At 38.2% G+C, this 24,826-nt stretch overlaps 1 protein-coding gene across 4 annotated transcripts in view; it reads left to right on the top strand.

The window, feature by feature from the left end:
- The window catches only part of STAG1 (STAG1 cohesin complex component), a 406,617-nt gene that overhangs the window by 94,485 nt on the left and 287,306 nt on the right, over positions 1-24,826 (top strand). For all 4 annotated transcript variants that reach the window (XM_024244311.3, XM_063722218.1, XM_063722219.1 and 1 more), the window contains one exon: positions 24,690-24,801. In XM_024244311.3, the coding sequence (XP_024100079.1) occupies positions 24,773-24,801 (29 nt within the window). In that variant the 5' untranslated portion in view covers positions 24,690-24,772. Of the gene's footprint in view, positions 1-24,689; positions 24,802-24,826 lie in introns of those variants that run through there.

Here is a 24,826-nt window from a genome sequence, read left to right as displayed (position 1 = left end):
GGCTAATTTTTATATTTTTAGTAGAAATGGGATGTCACCATGTTGGCCAGGCTGGCCTGGAACTCCTGACCTCAGCCGATCCACCTGCCTTGGCCTCCAAAGTGCTGGGATTACATGCATAAGCCACAGCACCCAGCCTACTTTCTGGATTTTTTTTTATTGTAGCCATCCTAATGGATGATCAGTGATATCTTACTGTGGTTTTGATTTGCACTTACCTAATTACTAATGATATTGAGCATCTTTTCACTTGCTTACTGGCCATTCGTGTATTTTCTTTGGAGAATGTCTATTCAAGCTCTTTGCCCATTTGTGAATCAGGTTATTTGTTTTTATGTTGTTGAGTTGTAGAAGTTATTTGTTCTGGATATCAATCTCTTATCACGTGTATACTTGGCAAATGTTTTCTCCTGTTCTGTGGGTTGACTTTTTACCCTGTTGGATTTGTTTCTTGATGCACAAAGTTATAAAATTTGTATGAAGTCCAGTTTGCCTGTTTTTCTTTTGTTGTCTGTGCCGATGGTGTTCTGAGAAATCATTGCCAAACCTAATGCTGTGAAAGTTTTGTCTTATGTTTTTTCTGTAAGAGTTTTATAATTTTAGGTCATACATTTAGGTCTTTGATTCATTTGAGTTAACTTTTGTATTTAGTGTTGAATAAGGGTCCAAATTTGCATGTGGCTACCCAGTTTTTCCATTACTATGTGTTGAAACGACTGTCCTTTCCCCATTAATAGTCTTGGCAACTTTCTTGTAGATATGTTACCATGCATGCAAGGGCTTATTTGTGGGGTCTCTTTTCTATTCCATTGGTCAATATACCTGTATGGCAGTGCCACACAGTTTTAATTACTGTAGTTTTGAGGTAAGTTTTGAAAGTAGGAAGTGTGAGTCTTCCAGCTTTGTTCTTCAAGATTTAGTATCTTGTTCCTCAAATTCAAGATTGTTTTGGCTATTTGGATCCCTTGAGATACCATATAAATTTTAGGATGAGTTTTTCTATTTCTGCAAAAAATACTGTTGTTATTTTGAAAGGGATTGCATTGAATCTGTAGACTGCTTTTGGTAGTATTGATATATTTAAAAAGATTGTCTCCCAATCCATAAACATGGGATGTGTTTTTACTTATTTGTGTCTTTAATTTCTTTCACCCATGTTTTCAGTGTACTACAAGTCTTTTACCTTGTTGGTTAAGTTATTCATTAACATTTCACTCCTTTAGATGCTATTATAAATGGAACGTTTTTGTAATTTTTTTTCAGATTGTTCATTGTTAGTGTGTAGAAACGCAACTGATTTTTTTTGTATGTGTGTTGACTTTGTATCCTGCTACTTGGCTTTACTTGTTTATTCTAAAGCTTTTATGTGTGAAATCTTTAGGGTTTTCTACATACAGGATTATGTTGTCTGAACAGAAACAATTTTACTTCTTTCATTTCAATTTGGATGCTTTTATTTTAATTTCTTTTTCTTGCGTAATTGCTCTGATTAGGACTTTAGTACTATTGTAAATAGAAGTGGTAAAAGCAGGCATTCTTCTTATGTTCCTGATCTTAGAGGAAGAGCTTTCAGTCTTTCAGAATTGAGTTTGATGTTTGCTGTGTGTTTTTCATATATCATCTTTATTATATTGAGAAAATTCCCTTATGTTGCTAGTTTGCTTAGTGTTCTTGTTATGCAGGGGTATTGAATTCTCTCATACCTTTTCTGCATTCATTGAGATGATCATGTGATTTTATTTTCTTCATTCTGTTGATGTGGTATATTACATTGATTGGTTTTTGTATATTGAACTATCCTTGCATTCCAGGAATAAATCCCACTTGGTCATGGTGTATAATCCTTTTATATGCTCTGGATTCAGTTTGACAACTTTTTTTGGGTTGTATTTTTGAGTGTTTTGTCAGCAAAGTTAAGAGCATGTACTCTGGACCCAGTCAGCTTGGGGTTGAATTTGTCATTTAGTAACTGTGCTACTGTGGGCTGACCACTCAATGCCACATTTTTATAATTTGTAAAATGGGATTAAGAGTAATTCCTACCCTTTTGGTGAGGATTAATTAGTAAATATGTGTATAGTGTTTAGAGTAGTGGCTGGCACACAATAAATGTTATATAAATGGGTTAGTGTTAAAAAATTAGAAAAAATTCCGGCTGGAATTTTCATCTGAATTTCATATTTGAAATTGATAAATTTTGGAGAAATCAAGTTAAGTTGCCCCATCCAAGAGAATGTAGTGGCTCTCTATTGCTCAAAACTTTTAACGTATTTTAATACAATCAAATTTCCTTTTTTTCTACATAGTACTCATTATTCTCAATTGCTAGTTCTTTTTTCTTTTCTTTTCTTTTCTTTTTTTTTGAGATGGAGTTTTGCTCTTGTTGCCCAGGCTGGAGTGCAACAGCACAATCTCAGCTCACCACAACTTCTGCCTCCTGGGTTCAAGCTATTCTCCTGCCTCAGCCTCCCGAGTAGCTGGGATTACAGACATACACCACCACCTGGCAAATTTTGTATTTTTAGTAGTAGAGACAGGATTTCTCCATGTTGGTCAGGCTGGTCTCAAACTCCTGACCTCAGGTGATTGCCTGCCTCAGCCTCCCAAAGTGCTGGGATTACAGGCGTGAACCACTGCGCCCGGCTGCTAGTTCTTAACTAAGGGCAGTGTCTCCCACCCTTACTTCCTCCGTGGGACATTTGGCAATGTCTGGAGACATTTTTGGTTGTCACAGTTTAGGAGGATGCTGCTTCATCTAGTAGCATCCACAGGCTAGTCTGCACAACAAATAGTTATCTGGCTAAAAATGTCAATAATGCTGAGGTTGAGAAACCCTGTTATAGATGTATTGTTTTTGTTGCCATTTTGCATGGACTTTATTTTAATTTCTGATTCGTTGTAGCTATCGGAGGGAAATGTTAACAGATTTTTTCTGTTACCTTGTATCTGGCAGTTGTGCTCAACTAAACTTATTAGAACTTGAGTCTAATAATTTGTCTGTAGATTCTGGTTGTTTTTCTTTGTAGATGATCTGGTCTCTTCCCTTCTAATTTTTATGTGTCTGTCACTACCTCTCTTATAACATTGGCCAGAACCTTTACTATTTTATTAAACAGTAGCAGTGATAATAGGCATCTTTGTAGTGTTCTGAACTTTATGGAATGAGTTTCAAGTTTCTTAAGATGAAGTAACACCAAACAATATAGGAGGATGTCAGTCTTAGTTTATCCTGCCTGAGTATTATCACTTAAAATATGTTCTTGAGGCAAAAATGCCTAACTTCATTGTTGATCAAAGAAATGCAATTTAAATCAGCAATGAAGTGATGTTTTATGTTTCTAGTTATATTGAGAATTTTTCTACAAGTGCGTTAGCCCTTTTTCCTTTGTGAGTATATTTGTCTTTTAACAATTTTTCCTCCTCTCAGAATTGTATAAGTTATGACTTGCAGCTGTGATTTGTGGTATACTTTTAACTTGTTTTGATGTGAAAGGTTTTAATTTTTATGAAAACACATTTACTTTTTTCCTTTGTGAAATCTTTTATTGCTTTTATGCACTAGAAGGCCTTAGCTCCTGAAACTTTCTTCTGAGACTGTCCTGTGATCTTTCTACTTTCTGCTGTGATGTTTGCCTGGTTAAACCAAGGGCACACTTATCCTTTTTCCTTCGTTCTGAATCACTCACCTGACTTCAGGTGTTACCTCTTCCCCTGACATGCTAAAATTGTAGGTGATTATAAATATTATTCACTGTGTGTGCCTCCCCACCCCCCGCCTTGGTTTTCACAGAGCTTAGGATGTCATGGAAGTATCTCAGGGGCCGTTGGAGATATAGCACTGAGGTGTAGGCTTGATAATTGGGCAGGGTTCCAAGTTTCCTCCCCTTCTTAAGGTACGTTGAGCTCTTTTCTGTTGGTAGTCTACATGTGATCATCTCTGTATAGGTGGTCTGCATAAGACTATTGGTTTATATCTTCTGCCATGAGAGAGAGAAAGTTGGAAATATATACTGATCTAGCATGAGAAATTAGTTAGTAAATATTAAAGCCAAGTTAGCAAATATTAAAGCCAAGATCAAGATAGTAAATATTTACTAACTTGTAAATAAAAAGTTAGTAAATATTTACTAACTTTTTAATATTTACAAGATTTTTAATATTTTAATATTTACAAGATAGTAAATATTTACAAGTTAGTAAATATTAAAGCCAAGATCAGAGTCTGTTTCTGTTGAATCTAATCTACTTTACATGATTCTTTTTTTTTTTTTTTTTTTTTTTTTTTTAATTTTTGGTGAGATAGGGTCTTGCTCTTTCACTGAGGCTGGAGTGCAGTGACATAATCTTAGCTCACTGCAGCCTTGACTTCCCCGGGCTCAAGCAGTTCTCCCATCTCAGCCTCTGAAGTATCAAGAGCTACAGGCAGGCGCTACTACAGTGGGATAATTTTGTTTATTTTTTGTAGAGACGAGATCTCACTGCGTTTCCCATGCTGGTCTTGAACTCCTGGCCTCAAGAAATCCTCCTGCCGTGGCCTCCCAAAGTGCTAGGATTACAGGTGTGAGCCACAGTGCCCAGCACATGATACTTTAATATTATATCTCTGCATTGGATATTTCTGACAGAACAATCCATTGTCATCTTCTCTTTCTTCTAAAACTGAGCCCATTATCTTTACCGTTTATCCCTGTGGGGAGTGCTTTTCTCCCCAGTGCTGCATCTTCCTTGTTTTTTTTTTTTTTTTTTTTAAATTCTACCACCATTCTCTTGTGTGTATAATTTGAAATAAATCTCTCTTAATGGCACTTTTTTAGGCCACCACATTCAGTTCAACTGCTAAGGGCTACCAGTTTATTTTTTCTTGAGCTCATTGTTGCTTACCTGCTGCTAGATTCATGATTAAGTCCCATAATATCTCCTGACAGTACTATCATAAGAGCTTTATACTTGTTTGCCTTATAACTAGGCTGTAATCCCTCTGTCCTTTCCACCACTGTGCCTCAAATTAACATTTATATAGATAGCTTCATTAGACAAAATGAAATCTTAAGTTCCCTGGACTAACACTGAAGGCCTTTTACAATTTGGGTAGGCCCTGGGAGGTGTGTATATGTAGAGATAGGCATTTGTAACTTTTTAGCAGTGTGTTACTAACTAGTTATTTAGATCTATCCAGATTTTAAAAACCTTTCTTTTTTATTTCATATGTAATACTTGTAGTATGTATGGAGATGCAAAAGCAAAGAATAAAAGTTGCCCTTAATTTCACTGTTTAGAAATAATCATTAGTCAGGTCTTTAAAAATGACTATTTTCTTCATATTTATTCTGTATATTTTGATAAGTTGATACATTTTTATTTCTGTGTTATTATGAATGGAATATTTATTTCTATTATTATTTTTCCTGTCTCTCTCTTTTTTTTTTTTTTTCTTGACAGGGTCTCACTTTGTCACCCAGGCTGGAGTACAGTTGCACAACCATAGCTCACTGCAGCCTCGACTGCCTAGGCTTCAGCCATCCTCTCACCTCAGCCTCCATAGTAGCCAGGGCTACAGGCACATGCCACCTTGCCTAACTAACTTCACAAAAATTTTTTTTGGCTGGGTGCGATGGCTCACGCCTGCAATCCCAGCACTTTGGGAGGCCTAGGTGGGTGGATCATGAGGTCAGTAGATCAAGACCATCCTGGCTAACACGGTGAAACCCCCTCTCTATTAAAAATACAAAAAATTAGCCAGGCTTGGTGGCACATGCCTGTAGTCCCAGCTACTCAGGAGGCTGAAACAGGAGAACTGCTTGAACCTGGGAGGTGGAGATTGCAGTGAACTGAGGTTGTGCCACTGCACTCCAGCCCGGGTGACAGAGCAAGACTCTGTCTCAATTAAACAAATTTTTTTTTTTTTTTTTTTTTTTTTGCTATGGAAACGTCTCACTATGTTATCCAAGCTGCTCTCAAATTCCTGGGCTGAAGTAATCCTCCTGCCACATCCTCCCAAAGTGCTGGGATTACAGGCACGAGCCACCGCACTTGGCCTATTATTTTATATTAGTTTTTTAAATATACAAACAAAAGTTACTCATTTTTTTGTTTTTATTTCATTGGCTGCCCTATTGAAATATTTATTAAGTCAAACTGGACCCTTTCTTTTTTTTGTTTTTGTTTTTTGAGATGGAGTCTCACTCTTTCACCCAGGCTGGAGTACAGTGGCGCCATCTCCACTCACTGCAACCTCCGCCTCCTGGGTTCAAGCAGTTCTCATGCCTCAGCCTCCAGAGTAGCTGGGATTACAGGCACGTGCCACCATGCCCTACTAGTTTTTAGATTTTTAGTAGAGATGGGGTTTTGCCATGTTGGCCAGGCTGGTCTTGAGCTTCTGACCTCAGGTGATCCGCCCACCTCAGCCTCCCAAAGTGCTGGGATTACAGGCACAAGCCATCGCCCCTGGCCTTTCAATTAACAACCCTTTCAATTAACAAACAAAATAGTAATAGAATGTTTCAGGGAGGAAACAGTATAAGCAAAGGCATGGAGGTCTGAACCATAAAGGTATTTGGGATGAACTACAAGTATATAATTTGGTATTACAGTGATGTAAATTACAGTGTCAGAGAGAGGTTGGAGGTGAGACCGGGGAGGACCCAGAACTTAAAATTTTTGCTTGCTATGTTTTAAGAATTGGAATATTATCCTAGAAGTGGTAGAGAGTTATTTGAAAGATTTTAAATAGGGAGCTGGTGTGATTAAATGAGTATTTTAGATAAATCAATCTGGCTCTAGGGTGGAGAATTGAATTGCGGCAAGCAAGAAGACTAGGAGACTATTGAAATATTCAACAGGACAGCAGGGGCCTTTATTTATTAGGACAGTATAAGATTAGAGAGGAAGGGATGAATTTAACATACATTTTACAGGTAAAATTGTCAGGATATGGTAGAAGGGGAAGAAGGGTAGGTAGAAGGGGAAGTCAAGACTGATTTCAGGGTTTTTTATTTTTTAGCTTGGATGACTGCATGATTTCATAACATAAAATGAGGAATTTGGATAAAACACATAATCTTAAAATTTAATTAGGTTCTTATTTTGGAGGACAGAGAGGGCAGAGGATTGTTAGAAAAGAAGCTGAATTTCTGGGATGTCATGACCAAGGTCACGGTGTTACATCTAAGAAAATTTTTACAGGAAGCAGTAGCAAAATTAGGATCTGAAATAAAGATGTTGGAGTCATCAGGTGCTTTGAAAATTAATGTTAACAACCTTTTTACTACCTAACATAACTAAAGAGTATATCACATTTCATTAGTAGAAGCAGTTTACTGGTGCTTGAGGAGCAAGGATTGGGGAGTGTTTGAGGAGGTTGGGAGAAGGGAATACTCCCCAAACCCAGGTGACTCAATGATTTCTGTTCTGGTTAACAACCGTGGTCTAGTTGAAAAGACTAGGATAATGTGGAGATCTATGGGATTATTATCTTTTTGTTAATGGAAATTCAAAGCATATACAAAAGTAGATGGAATTCTATGAACCCCCTAGATACTTACTGTCCAGCTTCAATAGTTATCAACTCATGGCTCTACTATTATTTCATCTGTATACCACTCATTCTATATTTATTTGAAGCAAATCCCTGACAGTCTGTCTTCATCTGTAAATATTGTAGTATATATCTATAAAAGATAATAACTAAGAAGCACTATAAACATCAACAATAATTTCTTAATATCATACAATACTTTCTAGTGATTGTTTTTCCAAAGGGTATTTTCAGTGGAGAATTGGGATTATAATAAGGTTATTTTTTCTTTATTAAATGAGAGGGAATGAAAAATGAGAAGGTAGAAGCAATGAATATAAACTGCCTTTCTTCAAAGGAAAACAGGGTGTGTAGTGCCTAACATGTATACGAAATTACAGGCTATATGTTTTAAGTGATAAGGGATAGTTGGGTGGTTTGTAGACTTAGCAAAAGAGCTAGTAGGGAAATGAAATGTTGACATGGGGACTTGGGGAGCAAGAACAAGAAGAATATATTTTTTTCCTTATTTTTTTTTGAAGGAAAAATATTTTTCTTCTTCTTGGAGACCGAGTTTCACTCTTGTTGCCCAGGCTGGAGTGCAATGGCACAATCTCGGCTCACAGCAACCTCTGCCTCCCGGGTTCAAGCGATTCTCCTGCCTCAGCCTCCCGAGTAGCTGGGATTACAGGCATGTGCTACCATGCCCGGCTAATTTTGTATTTTTAGTAGAGACGGGGTTTCTCCATATTAGTCAGGCTGGTCTCAAACTCCTGACCTCAGGTGACCGCCCGCCTCGGCCTCCCAAAGTGCTGGGATTACAGGCATGAGTCACCATGCCTGGCCAGGAAAGATATTTTTATTTCATTTTTAAATAACCACAATATTTACTAATGGGATGTATGTTGGGCACTGCATGACTTCTCAGACCCTGGAATCATATTGAACACCATTACCTCATTTTCTGTGCCACAATTATTTATGCATGGTATTTATTTTTTTAAAAATAGGTTAAATTTAACTTGATTTAAGGTTTTTAAAAAATTGACACAGTTGTACCTATTTAGGTGTACACAGTGGTGTTGCAGTATACATAATGTATAATGATCAGATCAGAGTAATTAGCACGTCTGTCATCTCAAACATTCATTATTTCTTTGTGTTGGGAACATTCAATGTCTTCTTCCTAGCTATTTGAAACTTTATTATTATTATATATTTTTTTGAGATGGAGTCTCGCTCTGTTGCCCAGGCTGGAGTGCAGTGGCACGATCTCAGCTTACTGCAGCCTCCACCTCCTGGGTCCTGGTTCAAGCGATTCTCCTGACTCAGCCTCCCGAGTGGCTGGGATTACAGGCATGCACCACCATGCCCAGCTACTTTTTGTACTTTTACTGGAGACGGAGTTTCACCATGTTGGCTAGGCTGGTCTTGAACTCCTGACCTTGTGATCTGCCCACCTCGGCCTCTCAAAGTGCTGGGATTACAGGCGTTATGAAACTATATTATTTTTAACTACTGTCATCCTATAGTGCTATGGAACACTAGAGATTATTCCTCCTGCCTGGCTGTAGTTTTATATCCTTTAAAAAATCTATCCCACAAGGATGCCTTATTTTCTGAGATAGTGTTGAAGGATAAAGAGTGATTGAGGGAGAGACAAAAAGTTGAACAGATAATTCATAACTAATGACTTAATTATTTTTGGACGAACTTTGGAGAGTTGAGGTTGGCCCTAGGATGAGTTCTCAATATTAGTAAAACTTTGGAATAGTTGTTGAAGAGAATCAGAAAGGGAGCCACGGACGAATACAAAGATTGCTTAGTGGGTTTAAGATTCCACCTGAACCAGGCGTGGTGGCTCATGCCAGCACTTTGGGAGGTGGAAACAGGAGGATTGCTTGAGCCTAGGAGGAGTGTTTGTGAGAAAGTGGTTTAGGTAATCATTCATGTGTAGATTGACTAAGGAAATGAGATGAAGAGGAGATAGGTAGACAGTGAAAGGAGTAAGCGCTAGACTGTGTGTATGAAACTGAGGGGCAGATGCTATGGTAGTGTAAGCATGAGAAAGCTGTGAATGTTGGAAGATTAGGTCATATTGGTTAAAGTGTTGGGCTGTGGAATGTAGCACATGAAATAGGTCTTTGGAATTGAAAATGTCTAGGAATCTTGAGACTTGGGTTTTCAGTGGACGTTGCCTATGGTTGTGGGACATATGGTAGGGCAGGACAGAAATAAGACCAAGATGCAGATACTTTCAGTGAATGTGAGGAGCAGTGGTAGGTGGTCAGAAAGTGAGTAGATGGCACTGATAAGGAAGATTAAAGGGTGGTATATATGTCGAATGGAGGAGAGAAAATGGTTTGGGAGAGACACTATGGGTGACTAAGAGAATTCAGAGTGTGGGAGACTATTTCTCTGAGTTTTCAGCTATGTTCCAGATAGTTGTGATATTTCTGTAAACAGATGTCCAAGACCTTGGGTTTACCCATAAAGCTTAATATTTTCATGTGCAAATTAAAATGAAGCAGTTACTTGCTATGAACAGCATAGACAGTAAATTTTCTAGGATACTTTTGAAGAAAAGATTTATTACTTCATCCAGTAGCATTTGAAATGTTGAGATCTAGAAGTATGGAAGAAGAGGAAGAGTGATGTGATGGAGGTGAAATGGAGATGGAGAGTGGTATGAGTAGAGGCAGTTGGGGCTGAAGTCAATAAAACTTACCATTTTACCTAGAATAGAGCATGGAGGAAGGAGTAGTTGGGGAAGAAAGGAAGCAGGTTTGGCACCGGGAAACCAACCTGTCACATGTTCAGGCATTTCACCCAATTCTTTCAAACCACAGTTCTCGCATAAAGATACCCCTTATAGCTGTTTTTGGGGTGCAGAGATAGAAGGTGTATCTCTGAGCAGTGAAATCAGGGGAGTATAATTTAGGTTTGCCATTCAATATGCTTAAGTGTTTTGGGACTTAAAAAGCAAAATATCAATTGTCCCAGATAACTACATACAGAATCACTCATACACTATAGAGTTTAGCCAGTAGAGGTGTTGCTGTTTCTCTGGAGAGCCTAATGTTTAGTAAGAGTACATGACAGGCCAGGCATGGTGATTCACACCTGTAATCCCAGCACTTCAGGAGGTTGAGGTAGGAGGATTGCTTGAATTCAGCAGTTCGACACCAGCCTGGGCAATATGGCGAAACCCAAACCCTGTGTCTCTACCAAAAATACAAAAAATTAACTGGGCGTGGTGGCAAGTGCCTATAGTCCCAGTTACTGGGGAAGCTGAGGTAGGAGGATGGCTTGAGCCCGCGAAGGGGAGGTTCTAGTATGCTGAGATCTGCCAGCACACTACAGCCTGGTGACAGAGTGAAACCCTGTCTCAAAAAATAAAAGTAAAAAGAGTACATGACAGAAATAGTGCATGTTTGTAGGAATTGAGATGTAAGAAATGAGTCTAGTAAACTGTTAATTCCACATAACAGCCTGCATTAAATCTGATCATTGTGTTATGCTATACTAACCTACATCAATAATCATATCCCAGAATTTTGTACTTAGTATAACAGTTTTTTCATCCTCACTAATTCCGTGGATTTTTTATATCTCATTGATGAGAGTGAGCTTGTCAGTGGGAAACACTAGAGAAATAAAGAGGAGAAACCTGATCGGAAGCATCCCTGGAGTATATTTAATCAAGATGATTGCCTTGGGCAGCTGGCAGGCATGGTGCTCCAGTGAGCAGTGATAAAAGTGTATGGTTATGATTATTCTGAGACTTTTATACTTCACTTAACTTGTTCTTCCCCTAATTTTACAGTCTGTGGGATTCTGAAGAACCTTCTGTTGGGGGAATACTCTAGTTCTTGAACCATCCTCAAAGTTTTTCGCCACCTAGAAATTAATTTTCTTATAGTGGTGGAGCATAATATTTATTTAATAGTAAATATGCTACTGTATACTAACTACCACAGTTTCATATTATAAAAGTACTTTGTCATGACTTAGCCTACACTAAGTTAATGGTGTGTTTTACTGTGTCCTTCAGGTTTGTGATAAGCAAATGCTCACAACATGATTATGGTCTGTACAAATTTAGCCAAAATTGAAATGGGTGTAATATTAAAAAAATTAAGTGTCGAACTTTGATGTGCAAAAATTGATGATTCTTTGAAAATTATTGTTTACGAATCACATAATTTTAAGGTTGGTAGGTCTAGTAAATTGTGAACTGTCTATACCTTTGCTACACGGTCATATTAAGTAAACAAACATCTTTCCTCAGTTGTCAAGAATATCATTCAGGCTTGGCGCAGTGGCTCATACCTATAATCCCAGCACTTTGGGAGGCTGAGGCAGGCGGATCGCTTGAGTTCAAGAGTTTGAGACCAGCTTGGGCAACATGGCAAAACCCTATCTCTACAAAAAACACAAAAATTAGCCAGGTGTGGTGGTGTGTGCCTGTAGTCCCAGCTACTTGGGAGGCAGAAGTGGGAGGATTGCTTGAGCCTAGGAGGCAGAGGTTGCAGTGAGCTGAGATTGTGCTGTTGCACTCCAGCCTGGACAACAGAGCCAGATTCTTTCTCAAAACAAACAAAAAGAATAGTTGTTCTACTCCAGCCTCCTGTACACTTGCATGTCCCTCACGTCTTAGCTGAAGTGTCACCTCCTTAGAAATGTAAGACCATCCTTTTGAAGTAATTTATCACCTCATAGAACTTCTCATCTGAAACTCTCATGTTTATCTCTTTATTGTCTGATTCTATGAACTAGAAATAGCAACTTCTTAAATACAGGAATTTCATCTAATTTATTTACCATTGTTTGTAGCTAATTAGAATAGTGCCTAGCATAGAGGAGTTGCTTCATAAACATTTCTTAAAATGATGTTGAATAAATAATTTCAAAACAATGCTTTTATAGAATAGAGAGATGTTGTATTTGTGATTTGTGTCCCCCAAATAGATACGTTGAAATCTTAATTCTTATACCTATGAATGCAACCTTATTTGGAAGTAGAATATTTGCAGATGTAATCAAGTTAACACAAGCTCATAGGCATTTAGCGTGGGTCCTAATCCAATATGACTGGTGTCCTTATAAGAAGAGAAGACAGAGACACAGGGAAGAGAATACAGTGTGATGACACAGAGGCGCACAGAGGGAAGATGGCCATGTGAAGATGGAGGCAGAGATTAGATTTAATGCTCCAACAAGCCAAGGAACATCTGGGGTTACCAGAAGCTGGAACAAGTCCAGGGAGGATCCTCCCCTAGAGGCTTCAGGGAGAGCATGGCCCTGCCAACACCTTGATTGTGGACTTCTAGCTTCCAGAACTGTGAGGATAAATTTCTGTTTTTCAAAGCCATCCAACTTTTTGTATTTTGTTATAGCAGCCCTGGGAAACTAATACAAGGGAAGAGCCTTGGAAGTGCAAAGTATAAGAATAAAAGATAAAGGGAGAAATTAGTCCCATACAAAATTATCTGGTTTTATCAGACAGTTTCTTTTTTTGCCCATCAAGGGTTGCTTGAAATTGTGGGCCGGGTGCAGTGGCTCACGGTTGTGATCTCAGCATGTTGGGAGGCCGAGGCGGGTGGATCACTTGGGTGTTTGAGACCAGCCTGACCAACATGGTGAAACCCTGTCTCTACTAAAAATATAAAAATTAGCTGGGAGTGGTGGTGCATGTCTGTAATCCCAGCTACTTGGGAGTCTGAGGCAGGAGAATTGCATGAACCCAGGAGACGGAGGTTGCAGTGAGCCAAGATCGCGCTACTGTACTCCAGTCTGGGTGACAGAGCAAGACTCTGTCTCACAAAAAAAAAAAAAAGAAAGAAATTCTGTCTGTTACACAGTACGTGTTCCATAGAGTTCCATCGAACTCTATGGGATATGCAAATAGTTTTAAGTGCAGTTTATTTGTAAGGAGTAGTTATAATTTTTGATCTTCAAGAGATAGACACCATATTGACTAGGAGTAGGGAGGGGGAACTTAGATAGCACTGATGCCAAGCTTTTGTAAGTGTATTACTAAGAGTAAAGAAATGTTTTGAACCTTGGGGAGAAAGTTGGAAGGTCATTTGATAAAGTACCTCACCTCTTTTTCTTCATGTCCTTAGATCTTTTATTGAGTTGTATTTTAGTGTAGAGTTGGGAGTTAGTTTGGGTTCTATTCCTTCTCTCCTGAAATAACGTCATACTTAATAAAGTTGCAAAAATAGCACAGAGGTTTTCAACCCTGTACCCCTCACCTAGCTTCCCCAACTGCCAATATCTTACATAACCATAGTAGTTGTCAAAACCTGAAGAATCACTGATACGATACTATTAATTAAAATGTAGAACTTATTCAAATGTCATCAGTTGTCCTACTAAAGTCCTTTTTCTGGTGCATGATCCAGTGTATGATCACATGAGTTTAGTTTTTATGCCTCTCCTGTAATCAGGGACAGTTCCTTAGCCTTACTGTTTCATGACCTTGACACTTTTGAAGAATACTGGCCAGTTATTTTGTAGAATATCCCACAGTTTGGATTTATCTGATTATACTTGTGATTAAATTCAGGTTATGCATTTTTGGCAAGAATGCTAAAGAGATATAGTTGTGTCCTTTTTTTATCCTATTAGGAGGCCCCTGTTAATATGTCTCACTATTAGCAGTGTTAACTGTAATCAGTTAGTTGTAGAGGGGTCTGCTGCGTTTCTTCACTATAACATTACCATTTTCCTCTTTATAATTAGTTTCCTCTGGGGAGATACTTTGATATTCTGCGTAAGTTCTTTCAATACGTTTTAAAAAAAAGGATTTCCTGGAGTTACTGTACTTTCGCCCATTAGTATTCATTATTGATTCTCATCTGAAAAAATATTGTGATGTTCCTCAAATGGTGATTTTCCTATTTCTGTCATTTTGTTTATATTTATTTATTCTACTTGAAGAAGAATCTTTCTCTTCTCCCCCAATTTTCATTCAGTTATTTGTATCTGTAAAAACTCTTAGACAACTCTTCTATTCATTATGTTAGGATCCATTACAGTTTCATATTTATATGAAAATCATGAGGTTTTTCCTAATTATAGCAGTGTTCAAGATGTGGAAGATCTTTCAGATTTTCAGTTAAAATGTTATTTAATGGGGCCAGGCGCAGTGGCTCATGCCTGTAATCCCAGCACTTTGGGAGGCCGAGGTGGGCAGATCACCTGAGGTCAGGAGTTTGAGACCAGCCTGGCTAACATGGCAAAACCTCATCTCTACTAAAAATACAAAAATTAGCCAGGCATGTTGGGGCGGGCGCCTGTAATCCCAACTATTCGGGAGGCTGAGGCAGGAGAATTGCTTGAACCCAGGAGGCACAGGTTGCAGCAAGCCAAGATCACGCCACTGTACTCCAACCTGGGTGGCAGAGCAAGACTCTGTCTAAAAAAAAAAAACAACAAAACAGGCCAGGTGTGGTGGCTCACGCCTGTAATCCCAGTACTTTGGGAGGCTGAGGTGGGCGGTTCACCTGAGGTCAGGAGTTGGAGACCAGCCTGACCAACATGGCAAAACCCTGTCTCTACTAAAAATACAAAAATTAGCCGGGCATGGTGGCGAGCCCCCGTAATCCCAGCTACTCAGGAGGCTGAGGCAGGAGAATCGCTTGAACCCGGGAGGTGGAGGTTGCAGTGAGCCGAGATCGTGCCATTGCACTCCAGCCTGGACGACAGAGCGAGACTCCATCTCAAAAAAAAAAAAAAAAAAGTTATCTAATGGTGGAACAGTAGTTTTGAGAAGAACTCACAAATAGCTCTCTTTGGATTTAAAGTAACCACACAAAATTAGATACTTTATTTTTCAATATTTGTTCAGAAATTTTTGTTATAAAATAACTTTTCCTAAATGAATCAACAAAATAATGAACCACTACAACTTTATATCTTTTATTTGATTTGGACCTCATTTTAAAACATTGATTTAGCCATAGAATTTATTAAGAACTCATTTCTTCTGGATTGTGGTCCCAGAGAATTTTTCACTGCATCATCAAACTCAATAGGTACATATTCTTTCTTCAAAAACTTACAGGTTTTTGTGAGTGATTTTTGTAGTAATTATGTGGAAAGGGGGTTGATTAGATAAGGCCTTTAAGCTTGAGTTATAAATTGTGGGAGAAATTTTAGTGTTTATGGGAAGTTTCATTTAGTGGGTTTAATATATACATGTATACTTTTTCACACACATACATAGTTTAAAGGAAATTGAAAATAGATTGGTCTTCAGTGATGCTTTCTTTACCATATTAAAAACACCATGTGTATTTTTGTTAAATGTTGTAATTTTTTCTTACGGCTGTGGTAGTGCCAATGTTTGTTTGTATGAACGCTTGAAACGATTTCTGTATGAAAATCATGGGGCTATACAAACTTACTTATTTTGGTAAGGTTTTGTTGTATTTATAAAAGACGGTTTTCTCATAAGTACTGTTAGTTAATTCTTTTAGGATCTCTTTATTAGTAGATGTTTATTTTCTTAAGCCAGAGGACATTTTTGGAATATTTTTATTGTTCCTTATGTACAGCCACTCAACTAGTGATATGCGTTTCCTAATGAAGCTATTAGTTGTCACACAATTCTTATTTGTATGAGTATGTAGATTGATTTGTAAAATATTTAAAAGCGTGTAATTTTTAACTGGAGAGAGGTTGAGTGATAGTGGTTATTTGAATTTGGGGAAAATTGTAGTTTTAAAAATCATAATAATTTCCTTTCCTTTCCTTTTTTCTTTTTGGTGACGGTCTTGCTCTGTCATCCAGGCTGGAAGGTAGTGGCCCAATCATGGCTCACTGCATCCTTGACCTCCTCGCCTCAAGTGATCCTCCCACCTCAGCTTCTGGAATAGAGTAGCTGGGACTCCAAGGCCTTTTTTTTTTTTTTTCTTTTTTTCTTTTTTCTTTTTTCTTTTTTTGAGATGGGGGTCTTACTTATGTTGCCCAGACTCACTTTTCTTATAATATGCATGGGAACATAAATTCTTGTAATTTTGACAGAAAGGTGTGTGTGTATGTGTGAGCATTCTCTCATATATTTAGTGCAGGGTGATTTAGGATAAGGCAAGTTAATTGTGTTGAGGTTCATTTTTACTTGTTAGCTGTTTTAAAGACTGTGACATTTTTAATGCTGCTTAAATTTAGAGCAATCCAATCAATAACATACATTTATTTATTTATTTAGAGATGGACAGAGTCTCCCTCTGTTGCCCAGGCGGGAGTTCAGTGGCGTGATCCCGGCTCACTGCAGCCTCCGCCTCCCGGGTTCAAGTCATTCTCCCACCTCAGCTTCCCAAGTAGTTAGGATTACAGGCGCATGCCACCATGCCCAGTTAATTTTGTATTTTTAGCAGAGACGGGTTTTCACCATGTTGGCCAGGCTAGTCTTGAACTCCTGACCTCAGGTGATCTGTCCGCCTAGGCCTCCCAAAGTGCTCGGATTTCAGGCGCGAGCTACTGCACCCAGCCATGTTTTTTTTGTTTTTTAAAAGGAAGCTGCTAACTTTGATTAGTTTGCTAACTCTAAGAGCTTTCCTTGTTTTTAATTTTGTGTACTCTCCTTAAAAATAAATATATCCATAAACACACATACACACATATTTTTAATTCAACAACTATTTACTAGGTTTCAAGCATTAAGAATATAGAAGCGAGGCTGGACGTGATGGCTCATGCCTGTAATCCCAGCACTTTGGAAGGCTGAGGCAGGAGGATCACCTGGGGGCAGGAGTTTGAGACCAGCCTGGCAAATGTGGTGAAACCCTTTCTCTACTAAAAATACAAAAAATTAGCCGGGTGTGGTGGTGGGTGATTGTAATCCCAGCTACTTGGGAGGCTGAGGCAGGAGAATCGCTTGAATCTGGGAGGCGGAGATTGCAGTGAGCTGAGATCGCGCCATTGCACTCCAGCTTGGGCAACAAGAGCAAAACTCTGTCTCAAAAAAAAAAAAAACAAAAAGAAAAGAAAAAGAAAAAGAAATGCAGCCTGGGTAACAAAGTGAGACCCTGTTTCTACAAAAAGTTTTTAAAAAATTAGCCAGGCATAGTGGCGTGTACTTAGTCCCAGCTACTTGGGAGGCTGAGGCCAGGATCACTTGGGCCCAGGAGTTGGAGGCTGCGGCCAAAATCACTTGGGCCCAGGAGCTGGAGGCTGCAGGGAGCTATGAATTGCTCCACTGCACTCTAAACTGGGCTACAGAGCAAGACCTCCCATCTTAAAAAAAAAAAAAAAAAATGTGTTCACACATATATAGAAGTGAACAAAAAGGACAAAAAATACCTTCCCTCATGAAACTTACATTCCTTTATGCTTTTGTCTTCCTCCTGTAGCTATGAATTAATATTCATTCTAGAGTTCCAGGTACTCTTCCAGTCACTCACCACAATAACCGTATGCTATATGGGTTCTTTTTTTATTCCAGTTTGATGTATGAGAATACTTAGGCATAGTGAGTTACAAAGCTAGAAGGTAGAATACCTGGTATAAGAACTCAGGTAATTGAGCCCCAGAACAGAAACTCTTAAATTACTCTTACATTTCTTTTGATTTTAAGGTTTATGTTACCAAGATATTTTAAAAATAGTCTTTTACAGTACAACATTCAGAGAGAAAGAGCAGAATAATGATCTAACCTGCTGTTGCCAGTAAACTTTATCGCTATCCCATTGAGCACATCATTCAGTTTTGGCTTAAAATATCCTTCTGTCTGCTTAATAGTTGAGAGTTTCTAGGCTGATATTTTCAAAAGATTTATTACTCCTCTCTTTCTTGAGTCTTAATGTTTCCTACTTATTTATCTTTTCGTGTGAATTGCTGTGCAACTTGGAAAATCCAATTTTATTTTTGGCATTTTTTTTGGTTCACTAAAAGAGCTACAAAATCTGTCTCACAGGCTAAATTTTACTGGGAAAAGAGTTTGGAACTTTATTTTCTTGATTGCTACTTAAACCTTTATACTACAGAGAATTTAAGTGTACAGTAGGCTGTCAAATAACATTTTGTTATAATGTTGATGAGGGAAAGAAAAATAATAGATTGCTTGCTGGGGCCATTGTGTAGAGTTTGCACATTTTCCTCATGTCTGTGTGGATTTCTTTTCTTTTGCTACTCTGGTTTTCTCCCACATACCAGATATGTGCATGTGCATGTGCATGTTAATCGACATGTCTAAATTGTCCTAGTATGAGTAGTTTGGGTATGTATGTGAGTGCCCTGTGTGATGGAATGGTGACCTGTCCAGGGTTTGTTCTTGCCTTGCTCCCTGAGCTGCTGGGATAGGCTCTGGCCACCTGCGATTCTGAGCTGGAATAATTGGGTAAATAATTATCTGACTTGTTAAAATTAATCTTTCTTAAATATATGTAAAGCTTACATTTATTTTAGTGTTTAATATTTTAAATGTTTTGGTGTTTGTTTAGAAGTTTGCTGATTTTTTTTGTGACCAGAAGTATGCTATAGGAACTTAACTATTGTTTGTATCAGTTAGCCTATGCTAAAATTGGTTTTGTTACATGTCATTTTGCTTTAACTCTCAGTTTCCAAGAACCCATGGTTGACGTTAAGACTTAGTGTATATTCATGTTTGTTATATTCGATATAAAGTTTTCCATTAATATACTTAATTTGATATAAACATGAGTAAAATAGTTAAATTCCATTAAAAATAGTAAATGAGTCTATCTCTTCTATGTAGATGGAGTACCACTTACAGAAACTGTTGAAAAGTGGCTTCATAAATAACATCATTGTCATACTTATAATTTTTGATTTGCTTAGCAAATCATGTGGCACCCTACTACCACCACCTGCATTGTATGTCTGTGTGTGTATACATTGCTAAGAGATTCTTTTCTTTTCTTTCTTTTTTTTTTTTGAGACAGAGTTTCTTTCTTGGTGCCCAGGCTGGAGTGCAATGGCGTGGTCTCAGCTCACTGCAATCTCTGCCTTCTAGGTTCAAGTGATTCTCCTGCCTCAGCCTCCCGAGTAGCTGGGATTACAGGCGTGTACCACCACGGCTGGCTAATTTTTGTATTTTTAGTAGAGATGGAGTTTCACCATGTTGGCCAGTCTGGTCTCGAACTCCTGACCTCAGGTGATCCACCCGCCTCAGCTTCCCAAAGTGCTGGGATTACAGGCGTGAGCCATGGTGCCCGGCCTCTGGATTTCTTACATTACAATTTTATTGTTTTTCTTACATAGATTCTACGTATTTTGTTGGATTTACACCTAAGAATTTAATTCATTGATGTGAACGCAAATGATACTATGTTTTTCATTTAAAATTATATTTGTTCATTGTCTACAGCAAAGTGATTGACTTTTATATATTAGCCTTGTATCTTGAAACCTTGCTATAATAGCTTATTAGTTCTAAGAGTTGTTTTATTATTTTGCCTTTGTCAGTTCTTTCAAATTTTCTATATAGACAGTTTTGCCATCTGGAAATAAAAAAAGTTTTATTTCTTCTTTCCCAAGCTATGTACCTTTTGTTTATTTTCTTTCTCTTATTGCATTAGCCAGGATTTCCAGTATGATGTGAAAAAGGAGTGGTTGAGAATAGCATCCTAGCTTTTTTCCTGGTTTAACCGGAAAAGCTTTGAGTTTCTCTCCATTACATGTGATGTTAGCTGTAGCGTTTGGAGATATTCTTTATCGAGTTGAGAATGTTCCCCTGTATTTCTCATTTACTGAGAGTATTTATTATGAATGGGTGTTGGATTTTGTTAAGTGCTTTTCCTTTGTCTTTTGGTATGATCATGTAGTTTTTTAGCTCTTGATATGATGTATTATATTAATTGATTTTTGAACGTTGAACCAGCCTTGTGTGACTGAGATAAATCCTACTTGGTCTTCATGTAGAATTCTTTTTACACATTGTGTGTTTTGATTTGCTAATGTTTCTGTTGAGGATTTTCGTATATATGTTTATTAGAGATATTGATGTGTAATTTTCTTGTAGTGTTTTTGTGTAGTTTGGTATTACGGAAATGCCTCATAGAATGAATTAGAAAGTAGTTCCTTCTTGTCTCTTTTTTGGAAGATCGATGTTAATTCTTTTTAAACCATGTTTGGTATAATTAAGCAGTAAGGCCATCTGGTCCTGGGCTTTTCTTCCTGGGGAGATTTTTGATAACTGATTCAGTGTCTCGTTATAGTTCTTTTCACATTTTTTGTGTTTTTTGAGCCAGTTTTGATGATTTGTGCATTTCTAGGAATTTGTCCATTTAATATGTTACTAAATTTGTGGGCATATGTTGTTTACCGTATTCTTTTGCCCCTTCTCTCTTTTTTTCAAAAGTCATTTTATTTAAAGATATGTCAATTTTGTTTACCTTTTCCAACAACAAACTTGTGGTTTTATTGATTGTGTTGTTTTTCTAATCTCAATATAGTTTATCTGTGCACTAATTTTGATTAATTTCTTCAGTTTGCTGCCTTTGGGCTTAGTTTGCCCTTTATATTTTTTTTCTTCAGTTGTAGAATTAGGTCATTTATTTGAGCTTTTTTTTTTTTCCCCTAAAATCTTGATTTTTACAACTGTATTTTCCTCTGAGCACTGCTTTTGCTGCATCCCATACATTTTGATGTATTGTGTTTTTGTTTCATTTATCTCAAAGTATTCTGATTTCTCTGTTTTTTAAAAAAATATATTTTGAGATTCTGTTGTTAAGGGTGTACAACTTTATGATTTTTTATATCTTTGTAATGAAATGAATTGGGGACCCCCCCCCGTTATGTGGTGCCCTGGTTTTTTGTTTGTTTGTTTGTTTTGGGGGCTGAAACAGGGGCTCTGTCACCCAGGCTGGAGTGTAGTGGCCCAGTCATGGCTCACTGTAGCCTCAACCTCCTGGGCTCAAGTGATTCTCCCACCTCAGCCTCTCGAATAGAGTAGCTGGAACCACAGATGTGTGCCACCACACCTGGTTAGTTTTAAAGTTTTGTTTTTTCCTTTTTAAAAGTTTTTTTTGTATTTATTTATTTATTATTGTTTGAAACAGGGTCTCTCTCTGTCACCGAGACTGGAGTGCAGTGGTACGATCTTGGCTCACTGCAACCTCCGCCTCCTGGGTTCAAGTGATTCTTCTACCTCAGCCTCCTGAGTAGCTGGGACTTCAGGTGCCTGCCACCATGCCTGGCTATTTTTTTTTTTTTTTTTTTTTTTAGTAGAGGCAGGGTTTCACCATGTTGGCCAGTCTGGTCTTAAACTCTTGACCTCAAGTGATTCGCCCGCCTCAGCCTCCCAAAGTGCTGGGATTATAAGCGTGGGCTACTGTGCCTGGCCAGTTTTTAAATTTTTTTGTAGAGATGGAGTCTCTCTATATTCTGCCTGGGCTGGTCTCGAGCTCCTGGCCCCCAGTGATCCTCTTGCCTCGGCCTATAATATCTGTGCCCCTGCCCGCGCCCCCCCCCCCCCTTTTTTTTTTTTTTTTGATATGGAGTCTTTTGCTCTGTTGTCCAGGTTGGAGTGCAGTGGTGCAATCTCGGCTCACTGCAACCTCTGCCTTCGAGTTCAAGTGATTGTCCTGCCCCAGCCTCCCAAGTAGCTGGGATTGCAGGCACCTGCCACCACACCTGGCCAATTTTTGTATTTTTAGTGGAGATGGGGTTTCACCATGATGGCCAGGGTGATCTGGAGCTCCTGACCTCAAGTGATCCACCTGCCTCAGCCTCCAAAGTGCTGGGATTACAGGCGTGAGCCACCATGTCTGGCCTCCCTTTAGCATTTCTTGTAGGGCATGTCTAAGGACAAATTCCTTCTGCTCTTATTTTTCTATGAATGTCTTAATTTGTCCCTTGAGGGATAGTTTTACTGGTTATATAGTTCTTTTTTGATGGTTTTTCTTTCAGCACTTTAGTTATGTCATCCTACTGCCTTTTTTACTTCAATGATCACATTTTTTAATTTTTATTTTGGGGCGGGGGGGTACTTTCTGGCCAAAACTGGAAAGCCTGCTGGACAAATTCAGACATTAACATTAAAAAATGAACATTTTGAATATTAAAATGTTTTCACTCTGGGAATCATCCTTTCACCTCCCCCATGCCCTGTTTGATTTTACTGACTGTTAAAAGCTATAGTCATCTGTTTATTTAGTGATTTCCCCCCCCCAAACTACTTTTGCCAAGACTGTCTTTCTTGTCCTGTGTGGACACTGACATTTTTCATCTTGGTGGTCAAACCAGTAACCTGATAGATTTACCTAAAGAACTGGCACCCCAAAGGGGGAAAAACCCTCTGTGGGTATTTGCAGATAGGTTCTTTACTGAAGTATTTTTGCAATAAATAGCCTGGCCATTTGCACCTTGGCCTTAGTCTTCATCTTCTGCTTGCACAGAGCTCAAAGATAATTAGGGGTGCAAGCCTATGCTTCTCTCAGGCCTCCTCTGACCGTGCTTTTAGCCTTGGGCATGCGTGTAGCAGCTTGAATTCCCCAGAATATGTGGGAGTCTTTCAAAGCCCTTAGTCCCTAACATATCTTCCTCCTTAGACTCTTTATTCTGAGGCTTTACATATTGCTGCTTGTCTTGTATGCTGTCTCTTACCCCAGAGAGCTTATGTGTAGTATATATATTTAAATCCTTTCAACAGATGCCAGCTGGGAATCTCTTCAAAATGCACAGCTATCATTTTTGAGAAGGAGGTTGGTATTTCTCCCACAGGTACCAGCAAGTTGCACCAAGAGTTTGATCTGCTGTCCCCATTGACACTGTTGAGTTGGGGAATGGGCGATGGTAGGCAAGTAAGCAAAAGACGCTATAGTGCCTTCTCACCAAATTTTGCAGCTTCTTTCTTTGTTAAGCACCCCTCTCTTTGTAAGTTTTATTAGATTCAGGAATTCTGTAAAAGTTGATTTCAGTTTTTGTCAACCCAAGTGTTGTTTCACTGGAGAGGCTTATTCTTGAAGTTTTCTACTCATCGATTTCCCATGGTATGACTCCTTTCATTTTTTTGAAAGATTATCACTTGGTATGTAATTCAGGGTTGACTTTTTTTTTTTTCCCCCTCAGTACTTTTAAGATGTTACTCCATTGTCTTTGAACTTACATAGTTTCCATTAGGAAGTCTGATACTGATCTTTGTCTTTCTGTATGTACGTATCCTATTTCTTTAGCTTCCTTTTGAATTTTCCCTTTAACTCTGGTTTTTAGCAGTTTGTGTATTTTGATGTATTCTGCTTGGGAATTCTCTGATCTTACATCTGTTTTGATATCTGACATGATTTTTTGAACATTCTTCCCCATTATCTCTTCAAATATTTGTTCTGCTTTGTGCTTTGTCTTTCTGTCTGGAATTCTAACTATACCTGTGTTATTCCATTTGATACTGTATAATGGCCTATTGTGGACTGTTAGGTCCTACTACCCCTGCTTTTGAAAAATATGAGACTTTATGTTTTTTAGAGCCATTGTAGGTTCACAGCAAATTTGAAGGAAAAGTAAAGAGTGTTTGCTTATATTCTCTGTCCCTACACTTGCACAGCCTACCATACTATCAACATCCTGCACCAGAGGAGAACATTTTTTAACAGCTGATCAACCTATATTGACAAGTCACTATCACCCCACGTTGCTACTTTAAATTAGGGTTGACTCTTGCTGTTGGTGTCTTGCTGTTTTTGGACTCTTGCTGTTTTTACAAATCTGTAATGACACATCCATCATACATGTTTCACTGCCCTAAAAATCTTCTGTGATCTGCCTGTTCATCCCTTCCACCCACTAAATCCTTGGTAACCACCGATTTTTTTACTGGCTCCATAGTTTTGCCTTTTCCAAAATGTCATATGGTTGGAATTGTGCAGTATGTATCCTTTTCAGATTGGCTTCTTTACTTAATATGTATTTAAGGTTCTTTCATGCCTTTTCAAGGCTCTCAAGCTAATTTTAATGCAAAATAATATTTCATTGTGAGGATGTGCGTAGTTTATTTATTCATTTACTTAGTGAGAACATCTTGGTTGCTTCCAAGTTTTGGCAGTTATGAATAAAACTGCTATAAACATCTGTGGACATTGGTTTTCAGCTCATTTGGGTAAATGCCAAGTAGTTTGATCACTGGTAATGGTGTGGATTGATTGTAGTTTGTGAATTCTGTCATCCTCATTTTATTTTAAAATAATTTCTTTTTTTTAATTGACAGGATTGCCTTTGAGGTTATTTTAAAAGTTTTGAGTTGTACAGCACTTGATTATTTTGCTGCATTGTGAAAGGACCTCTCCAGCAATGATTACTTCAGAATTACCAGTGTTACAGTAAGTATTGTAATTTTCTTTTTTT

The sequence above is a fragment of the Pongo abelii genome, chromosome 2 (genome assembly GCF_028885655.2).
Source record: "Pongo abelii isolate AG06213 chromosome 2, NHGRI_mPonAbe1-v2.0_pri, whole genome shotgun sequence".
NCBI lineage: Eukaryota > Metazoa > Chordata > Mammalia > Primates > Hominidae > Pongo > Pongo abelii.
Note: the sequence above shows the minus strand (reverse complement) of the source record. Positions and strands in the feature narration are given on the sequence as shown.